Source organism: Microtus pennsylvanicus, chromosome 14 (genome assembly GCF_037038515.1).
Source record: "Microtus pennsylvanicus isolate mMicPen1 chromosome 14, mMicPen1.hap1, whole genome shotgun sequence".
Classification (NCBI taxonomy): domain Eukaryota; kingdom Metazoa; phylum Chordata; class Mammalia; order Rodentia; family Cricetidae; genus Microtus; species Microtus pennsylvanicus.
Window position 1 is genome coordinate 4,185,762 of NC_134592.1, and position 11,270 is coordinate 4,197,031.

The following is an 11,270-nucleotide window of genomic DNA, read 5'->3' on the forward strand; positions in this document are numbered from 1 at the left end:
GAACAGAAGAATTTGGTGCGGATGGTGGGCTAGGAAGTGGATGCAGGTTCATGCTAAGGTGTGTGTATGTATGAGTGTAGTACCTATGCTCTCTTATTCCAGACTCTATCTGTAGGAAGTCAGAGACATTGTTGACCAAATTGTAATAACCAAGTAGGGTAGTATCCACCTCCAGTTTAAATAGTCTAGCCTGACTTCCCTCATGCAAATGTATCTCCTAGCTCTATGTTAAATCCCCTCCTGTACTGTGGGAGCTCACATCTCTCTCACAGGAGGCCGACCTCTGAAGAAAAGGAGGTGTATCCTAGAAGATGAAACTGTTTGATCTTCTTTACCTGGTGACAGCCCTTCCTGGTGAGTGTTCCCACCTCATACGTGTGTTCATGTGGGGTTCTGACAACATGAGATTGACAGAATTCCCTTTTTTGTCTGAAGGAATTCTGTCCCAGATTCAGCTTCAGGAGTCAGGACCTGGCCTGGTGAAGCCGTCACAATCACTGTCCCTCACCTGCTCTGTCACTGGTGACTCCATTACCAGTGGTTACTACTGGAGCTGGATCAGACAGTCCCCAGAGAAGAAGTTTGAGTATATTGGGTACATAAATAGTGGTGGTGGTACTAGTTACAACCCATCATTTAAGAGCCGCATCTCCATCACTAGAGACACATCCAAGAACCAGTACTTCTTGCAGTTGAACTCTCTGACCACTGAGGACACAGCCACATATTACTGTGCAAGAAGCACAGTGAGGGAACTTCAGCATTAACCCAGACACAAACCTCCCTGTAGAGGACCTCTGGACCAGCAGGGGGCGCTCAGCCCTGACTGAACTCAGGAACTTTAAAACTGCAGGCAGAGAAAAACACTTGGTTTTTCTCTGGCTTTTCTTCTAACTGCCTAAGAACAGAGAAGATAGAGGTTCATTCCTCTCTCTGATCATGAAATATTTTGTTTGTGTAAATACACATTTTTTATTATAACTGTGTCACTGAAGACAGGGTACAAGGCAGTAATTCATGTCATTTTGAATGCAGATGAAGCTTTTACCAACAGAGCCATCTTTCTGGTTGTAGGAATATGTTTTGATGATAGTAGTTCTTTGAAACTCAGCAGGTTTCACATGACAGTAATTTTCCTGTAACAATTGTGATTCCACTTTTGATTGTTTACACACTCCTCTATGTATGTTGGAGCACATCCTAGTCGGTTCACACAAAATAGTTGCTGGAATGCCTATAGAATGATACATATTTTGTTTTGGGCTCCACATATCACTACTGCTGTATTACTACTGCTGTATTACCAGAATCAGAATCACTACTGCTGTATTACCAGAATCTCAGAGGCATTTTAATTTGCATTACTCTGATGAGTAAGGATATTGGACATTTATTTAAGCATCTTTCAGCCATTTTGGATTACTCTGTTGAGATTTCTCTATGTCTGTACTCCATTTATTATTGTGCTATTTGTTCTTTTGATGATCAATTTTTTGATTTCTTTGTTTATTTTGAAGATCAGCCCTTTGTCTGATATTGTGTTGTTGAATATGTTTTCCCATTCTGTAGGATGTTGTTCTGTCTTGTTGACCATGTCCTTTGAATTAGAGAAAAATTTGAGTTTCAAGAGGTCCCATTTATTAATTGTTTCTCTCAGTGTCTGAGCTGCTGGGGTTTTATTTAGGAAGTGGTAACCTGTGCCAATGTGTTCAAGTGTATTTCCCACTTTCTCTTCTATATGGTTTAGTGTCCCTGGCTTAAGGTTGAGGTCTATGATCCATTTGAACTTGAGTTTTTTGCATGGTGTCAAAAATCAGGTGTTCAAAGGTGTGTGAATTAATATCTTTGTTTTCTATTCAGTTGCATTAGTTCTCTTTTCTGTTCTTATGCCAATACAAGGCTGTTTTCAGTACTGTAACACTGTAATGCAGCTTGAAGTCAGGGATTGTGATGTCCAAAATTTCTTTAATGGAAAAAATATTTCTTCCTTAGGAGCCTTTTAAAATTTTCAGTGACTATGGATCACTTAATTTATTACTATTTGGCAGGAAATCATGCAGAAATTATATAAGAAATTCAATAGGAAAAAACATTTCTGATATTTCTTCTTCCTTTTTTGAGACTGTTTGAAAGTCCCATGTTGTAGGATGCTGCTTCTTCATTTCCCATCTGCACAAACTCCAAAAATAATCATACAGAATGTATATTATTTAAATCACTGCTTGGCCAATCACTCAAGTGTATTTATAGCCAGCCCTTACATCTAGAATTATCCATTTTCCATTATTTTATATTTTACTATGGAGTTTTTGGTCTACCGGCAAGAAGCTACCTGACAGCTCATGTCTTTCCCTTCTGGCAGCTGCATGGCATCTTGTGATTCTGCCTTGTTTCTTCCAGGATTCAGTTTAGTTTTCCCCTGCCTACCTCTGTTCTTCCGTGCACAGGCCCAAGACAGTTTCTTTTTTAACCAATGGTATTCAGAGCATGATTATTAGAATACAACATCCCCTCCCCTTTTCTGTTTAAATAAAATGGAAAGTTTTAATCCAGACTCTCTATGTATAATCCATCTTTATATGGCTTATTATTCTTTAATCTATTCCTGTCTGTACTTTTTCGCTTTAAAACTTTACCTTTAAAAAACATTTACTTTATTTTATAACTGTCTATATTCTTTTTCTTTTCTCTCCCAAACCTATGTGCATTTATCCAGCACTGTGACACATTTAGAGGTCTTTTAAAAATCTTAATCTGTCTTTATTGTCTATTTTCAATCATTTTCTGTCCAGGAATGCTTCTTAAAATGCTAAGTGCTTCTTAAAATCCTAAGCGGTGGCATTGCTAAGGCAAACAAGGCCCTGCCCGCTTGCTCCACCCCGTCCAACATGATGGGAGTCTGTTTATTGCCTTGGAGACTGCTGGGTTGGAGAAGTCCTCACCACCTCAACTCTGATAACCAGTTAGCCCATGCTGCCAACAAGTAACTTGCATCCTGCTTTTTACAATTGTATTTAAATGCTTAGCCTGCTGAAAGAATTGCAGGTTGTGCTGGCAGCATGGCCCAGAAAGCCATCATTTCAAAACCACATGGCTTTTTTCTGCTACTGTTCAATCGGGAAAATCTCTCTTAAAGGATCTTCCACATGCTGACAGAAAAAAAAAATGTGGCTAAACTTTCTTTTTCTGTGTTTAGAGTTTCTTTCCGAGATTTCTCAGGTTTTATGTGGATGGAGTCATCCTCATGCCGTTGTACCAGTTTGTTGTGGTAGGCTGCTTGTTTGTTTCCCAACTCTCCAGACTCCTGACATAATCCCACAGAAACCGCTTGTTCCTTGCGTTGGAAGTTGAAATAGAATCCAACAGAACCATTTACAGGAAGGGAAACAAGAAAATAGAAGACTGCTTTTGGGCACAGATCCAGCTACTTTAGACCTGAGAAGTACAATTTCCCTTTACTGTGGAAACTCTCTACAGCTAAAAACGATAAGGGAGGAACCTTTGGAAAATATTTAGAATCTCATAGCTTTTGATGAAAATTATGACCAAAATCAATGTCCTCCACAAAGGATCATCCCTATTAAGAGTTCAGTGTATCCTTTACTACCACTGGTGCTCCAAAATATTTCACTAATACATTAAATATTCCCAACCAAATAAGCAGGTTTATTCCATTAATGGTTCCTCACACAAGTTTCTAAATGTAGAGATTCTAACACACTAATAATAAACACATATTCAGCAAAACTTCTTCCACATCACATTAAGGAAATGAATCAAAAACTTGCTCTTGATGTCATTTAACATAGAGCAAGGCCAAACTTGAACTTTCTACTTTATTCTCCATATGTCTACTTTTGTTACTATTTTTCTAATGTCTGAGTCTGAATCTCTGTTTCCATTTATCCACCTCTTTTTCTTCCTTCTTTCCTCCCTCCCGCTGTCTGTGTGTGTATGTAAGTAAGTGTGTTCATATATTCATGCGTGTGTGTGTCTGTGTGTGTATGTGAGACATGAGTTCATTTATTCATGTGTGTATTGAGGGTACAAAATTATCAAAGATATTTTTCTTTTTATTTATTGAACCACACAGAAATAGAGGGGTATTTACAGACATATTTAACCCAGGTGTTCAAGGGTGATCTCTTGTTACTGATTAAAACTGATTCAAGTAATATATATTATAACAACATTATTGTTTAAAAATCAATATCTGTATGATTTCATCAAAATTTTGATATTCATTCTTGAAGACTTTTTCAAACTTATACTTTGTGTTCTTGATAAATGGTTGTCATAACACACATAAAATCATATTCAATAGCTTTTAGTCAAAAGTATTGAAGAGCATATTATTTAATATTAGAACTGTGAACAAGGCCTATGCCAGCAATCTCTGCCAGAACAGGTACAAGGCATAAACCTCCGAGGGAGCAGGCCTGAGACATTGACCCCTGTAGGAAAACGACAAAGCCAGTCACCTCCACGGGAGCAGGACAGAACCAGTAGCCCCTGATGGACCAGTTCAGAACCAGCGACCTTCACGGAAGCAGGACTGAGCCAGCAACCTCTGCAGGAAAAGGACTTAGCTAGTTAACTCCATTGGAGAAGGTTAGGACCAGTGACCTCTGATGGACCAGGTCAGAACATCGACCTCCGCAGGAGCAAGTACAAGGGTGCAGCTTCCCAGGAGCAGGCCAGAGTGAGTCACCTCCAAAGGAGGAGACCCAAGACAGTGAACGCTGTAGGATCAGGCCCAAAGCAATGACTTCAGTCAGAGCCGGCCCAAGTCAATGACCTCCACAGTAGCAGGCCCAAGCAAGAAACCTCTGTGGAGGCAGGCCCAGATGACCTTTAGGATTGAAAACCAACCTCCGATATTGCTGGGTGAACTCTGGGCGTGCCATCCAACTCCTGCGATGATTGGAACTGTGGTCCTGACTGCACTACAAGGAGCAGCAATCTGAGCCTTAGATCCCCTGCCACCTGGAAAATTGATTACCATCCCATGTGTATTAGATCCATGTTTGTCTGTCTTATGTTCATCATTGTTGTCTAGATTCTCTGGGACTGGGAATTATAGGCTGCTTTGCTTTATGTCTAAAAGGCACCTTTGAGTAAATATGCTATTTGTCTTTCAGGGTCTGGGTTACCTCATTCAATATGATGTTTTCTTCATCCATTCATTTGCCTGCAAATTTCAAGATGTCATTTTTTCTGCTATGTAGTTCTCCATTGTGTAAATGTATCACATTTTCTTTATCTATTGCTCAATCAAGGGAATTTAGGCTGATTCCATGTTCTGGATATGACAAACAATGTTGCTGTGAACATACTATAGCACATGAGCTTGTGGTTCAATTGAACATTCTTTGGGTATATAACCAAAAGTGGTATTCCAGGGTTTTGAGGAAAGTTGTTTCCTAATTTTCTGAGCCAATGTCATATTGATATTTAAGGGGCTGTATTGGTTTGCACTCCCTCAGTAATGCAGAAGTCTTCCCTTTACCCAACATCCTCTCCAGTATAAGTTGTGATCAGTGTTTTTGATCTTGGCCAATATTTCAGGTATAAGAAAGACTCTCAGAATTCTTTTGATTTGTATTTCTCTGGTGGCTAAGGATTTTGAGCATTTCCTTAAGTGTGTTCAGACATTTTAGGTTCCTCTGTTGAAAGTTCTCTGTTTAGGTCTGTACCCCATTTTTTAATTGGATTATTTGTTCTTTTGATGACCAATTTCTTGATTGCTTTATATATTTTGAAGATCAGCCCTGTGTCTGATATGAGGTTGTTGAAGATCTTTTCCCATTCTGTAGGCCGCTATTTTATCTTATTGACTACGACCTTTGCTTTACAGAAACTTCTCAGTTTCAGGAGCTCCAATTAATTAATTGTTGCTATCAGTGTCTGTGCTACCAGGGTTACAATTACGAAGTTCTCTCCTGCACCAATGAGATGAGAATGATATCAGAGAAACACCACAATTCACAATAGCCACAAATAACATAACATATTTTGGATCAACTCTAAACATACAAGTGGAAGACCTATATGACAAGATTTACAAATCTTTTAAGAAAAAAATTGAAGAAGACACCAGAAAATGGAAAAATCTCCAATGTTTTTGGTTAGGTAGAATTAACATAGTAAAAATGGCAATCTTACCAAAAGCAATTTAAATGCTCAATGCAATGCCCAACGAAATTCCTGCAAAGTTCTTCACAGCCCTTGTAGGAACATTACTCAACTTCATATGCAAAAGGAAAAGCCCAGAGTAACAAAAATAATGCTGTAAAACAAAGGAACTTCTGAAGACATCACAATCCCTGACTTCAAACTCTACTGCAGAGCTACAGTACTACAAACAGCCTGGTTTTGTCATTAAAACAGACAGGAGGACCAATGGAAACAAATCAAAGTCCCAGATAGATATTAATCCGTACACCTATTAACACCTGATTTTTGATAAAGAAGCAAAGAAATGTCGAATGGAATAAAAAGAAAGCATATTCAATAAAAGTGCAGGCATAACTGAATATCAACATGTTGAAGAATTAAAATAGATCCATATCTATCAATACACACAAAACCCAAGTCCAAATGGATCAAAAATATCAACATAAAACCAACCACACTGTACCTCATAAAAGAGAAAGTGGGAACCCCATGTACATTTTTGGAACACCAGGGCTTAAAATTAGAGTTCAATAGCAGCACAAATTTTAGAAAGCTCACAAGCATATAGAAATTTCACACTGCTCACCTGAATCACCAAGGGGTCAAGAAAGATACAAAGAAATAAATTAAAGACATCATAAAATTTAATGAAACTGGCCACACAACATACCCAAATTTATGGAACACAGTTAAAGTAGTGTTAAGAGGAAATTTCATATCACCATGAAGAAGCTGAAAACATCCTACATTAGTGAGCTAACAGAACATCTGAAAACTCTAGAACAAAAAGAAGCAAACTCTTCCATGATGATTGGATAACAGGAAGTACTCAAATTTAGAGTTGAAATAAACAACATAGAAATAAAGAAAACAATGCAAAGAATCATTGAGACAAAGAATTGGTTCTTTAAAAAAATCACCAAAATAGACAAACCATTATCCAACTGAGCCAAAAATCTGAGAGTGAATATGCATATTAACAAAATCAGAAATAAAAAGTGGAATATAACAACAGACATAGAGGAAATCCAGAGAATCATCAGATCATATATCGAATACTTATACTCAACAAAACTAAAAAAAACTTAAATGGATTCTTTCCTTGATAAATATTAATTTAATTACCAAAATTAAATCAAGGCCATATAAGCAAATTAAATAGACTTATAAGTGCTAAAGAAATATAAACACCATCAAATGTCTCCCAAGCAAAAAAGTATAGGACCAGATGGTTTCAGAGCAGAAACCTATATGATTTTCAAAGAACTAATGCCAGTACTCCTCAAATTGTTCCACATAACAGAAGTAGAGGAAACATTACTAAACTCTTTTCATGAGGCTAAAATTATCTTGATACCCAAACTACACAAAGACATTACTAAAAAAGAGAATTACAGACCAATCTCACTCATAAACATAAATGCAAAATACTCAATAAAATACTAGGAAACTGAATTTGAGACATATCAAAAAATATCATCCACCACGACAGCGTGTCTTCATCCCAGAGATCAGGGATAGTTCGACACACAAAAATCTGTCAATATAATATACCATATAAACAAACTGAAAAACAAAACCACATGATCATTACATTAGAAGCTGAAAAAGCTTTCAATATAAAACAACATCTCTTCTTGATAAAGCTTTTGGAGAAAGCAGCAATATGACGAACATAACAAAACACAATAATGGCAATATACAGAAAGCCAGCAGCCAACATCAAACTAAATAAAGATAAACTCAAATTGATCCCACTGAAATCTGGAACAAGTCAAGGTTGTCTACTCTCTCTATATCTATTCATTATAGTATTTGAGGGTCTAACTTGAGCAATAAGACAACAAAAGGAGATCAAGGGGATTAAAATTAGAAACAAATAAATCAAATTCTCAATATTTGCTGATAATATTATAATTTCCATAATGGACCCCAAAATTTCTACCAAGGAATTTCTACTACTCATAAACACAACTTCAATAATGTAGCAGGATACAAGATTAACTACAAAACTGGTAGCCCTCCTTTAAACAGATGATAAATGGGCTGAGAAGCAAGTCAGAGAAACATCACTCTTCACAATAGCCAAAAATAATATAAAATATATTGGATTAATCTACCCAAACAAGTAGAAGACTTGTATAACAAGTATTTTACATCCTTAAATTAAGATATTGAAGAAGAGACCAGAAAATGAAATGACCTCCCATGAATTTGGTTAGGTAGAATTAGCAAAGTAAAAATATCAATCTTAACAAAATCAATGTACAGATTCAGTACAATCCCATCAAACTCCCAGCAAAATACTTCACAGACTACAAAAGAACAATAATCAATTTTATGTTGAAAAGCAAGAAACCCAGGAAAGACAAAACAATCCTGGAAAAAAAATAACTTCCAGAGGCATCACAATCTCTGACTTAAAATTCTACTATAGAGCTATAGTACTGAAAACAGCCTGGTATTGGCATAAGAACAGAGAGGACCAATGGAACTGAATAGAAGGCCCAGATATTAATTCACACATCTTTGAACACCTGATATTTGACAAAAAAGCAAAAAAAAATGTCAAATGGAAAAAAAGCATATTTAACAAATGGTGCTGGCATAAATGGATATCAACTACTGAGAGAGGGTAAGACATATTGCTTTGGAGAAGATCAAGGCTCTTCATACTATATCTAAGCTGAGTAAGGTATCCTTCCAAAAAGAATAGGTTCCCAAAAAGACAGTACAAGAAGTAGGGGTAAATTCTAGTGACACTTCCAGTGGCCCCACAGTCTGCCCCATCCATGCAACTGTCTCTCACATCCAAATGGTTCAGTTTGGTCCTATGCTGGTTCTTTTCCTGTCTTACTGCAGTTGGTGAGCATCCATCAGCTCAGGTAAACTCTTGCAGTGGATGTCCCCATTGTGCTCTTGACCTCTTTTCTCCCTGGACTTTGGGAGCTCAGCCAGCACTCTGCTGCAGGTCCAGGACTTTGTTTCCATCAGTTTCTGGATGAAGTTTTATTGTTACTTTGATATTCATCAATCTGACTATAGGGCAAGACCACTTCAGGCACCGTTCCTCTATTGCTTAGGGTCTTAGCTGGGGTCATCATTGTGGATTCCTTAGAATTTCTGTAGTGTCAGGTTTCAGGCCAGCATGACAAAGGCATGCTCAGTTAAAATATCTCTCTCCTTGCTCTCGATCTCTGTCCTTCCTCCATATCAACTATCCCATTAACTCAAGTTCTCTTCACCTCTCCCCTTCTCCCCTTCTCTTCCCTTTTGACCTTCCTATACCCCTCCATATCATGTTCCCAATTTTTCAGGAGATCTTGTTTACTTCCCATTTCCATGTGGATCTATATATGTTTATTCTTAGTGTTAACTTTGTTACATAGCTTCTCTAGGGTCATGGACTTTAGGCTTGTCATCCTTTGCTTTACAGCTAGGATACACTTATGAGTGAGTACATACCATGTTCATCTTTCTGGGTCTGAGTAACCTCACTCATAATTTTTTTTCTAGTACCATCCATTTGCATGCCAATTTCAAGATTTCATTTCATTTTACCACTGAGTAGTAAGTACTCCACTGAGTCAATGCACCACATTTTCTTTATCTATCCTTCAATTGAGGGGCATTCGGGTTGTTTCCATGTTCTTATTATTTCAAATAATGCTGCTATGAACACAGCGTGCATCATGTTCTTAAATTTGCTCCCTGGTGTCTAGGTTCAATGGTATCTTTAGGGGATCCTGAAAAGAAAAACTTAGGTTGATTATCAAGCACTGAAAAGGTAGCCACATCATATTTTGTCTAGTTTGTGTAATGGGAAGTGCAGTGCTTGTCTCAAGTCCTGGCTACAGTAGTCTGTTAGGCTGAATCATCACACCTAGCCGCTTAAAATTGTTCAGAGCAAGATTGTAATTCAAAAACAATCTTTAGGTGGTGTTTTTCACTTTGGCTGTGCTACCATAGTCCTCGAGGAAATAACAGGTGTGGAACCCTAGCCTCCTTTTTTTTTATTTTCAAAGGTCACTGTTAGAGCTCCTTATCATTCATGGCTGAAAAGGAATAGAGACTTGATCCCAAATCATGTACAAAAAGCTTAATGAAGCTTTTTTTCTAAAATTAGTTATTACTCTATATGGCTATTAATATCATGATAAAAAGTTTTATATGTTTCAATTACAAAAAGCATACATTAAGAAAAGCTGTAAAGAGTAGAGATAAAGCAAAGCAGTATGAGCTTATTGACAACATAATAGTGCTTAAATAACTGTTTTTCTACTTTCCCATATGCTTTTCTGACATGGGTCAGAGACATTGAATTTTACTTTAATAAGCATGTTTTTGTTTAGGGAAAGAGAAAGCCACATTCAACTCCAAAGCTATCTTTGATTTTTTTATTGGACTAGAACTACATCTCCTTATGTTGTCGTTTGCTATTGCTATTTCTAGAACTTCAATTACTATATGGAAGAGGTATGGAGAGAGTGGACAGACTTGTCTTGTTTTTTATTTTAGTGGAATGGCTTTAAGTTTCTCTCCATTTAATTTGATATTATCTGTTGTATTTCTGTATTTTACTTTTATTATATTGAGGTATGAACCTTGTGTCCCTGATCTCACCAAAACCTTTAGCATAAAGGGGTGTTGAATTTTGTCAAATTCTTTTTATCAGCATCTAATGAAATGATCATATGTTTTCTTTTTCTTTCAGTTTATTTATATGATGGATTAAATTGATGGATTTTCATATGTTGAACCAGCCCTGCCTCTCTGTGATGAATCCTACTTGATCATAATGTATAATTTTTTGGATAATCTTGGATCGGTTTGCCAGTGTTTTATTGAGAATTTTGCATCAATGTTTATGAGTGAGATTGGTTTGTAATTCCCTTTCTTGGTTCAGTCTCTGTGTGGTTTTGGTATCAGCATAACAATATCTTCATAAAAATAGTTTGGCAATGACTTTTCTGTTTCTATTTTGTGAAACACGTTAAGGACTATAGGTATTAGCACTTCTTGGAAGTTCTGGTAGAATCCTGCATTGAAACCATCTGGTCCTGGGATTTCTTTGGTAGGGAGGTTTCTGATTA

General features: G+C 37.1%; 1 gene segment (V, D, J or C); it reads left to right on the top strand.

Annotated features, from left to right (window-relative positions):
- Positions 1 to 245: 245 nt before the first annotated feature.
- Positions 246 to 804, top strand: LOC142834969 (Ig heavy chain V region 3-6-like). The segment is given in 2 exon segments: positions 246 to 354; positions 436 to 804. Coding segments are annotated over 2 exon segments (375 nt in total).
- Positions 805 to 11,270: the final 10,466 nt, after the last annotated feature.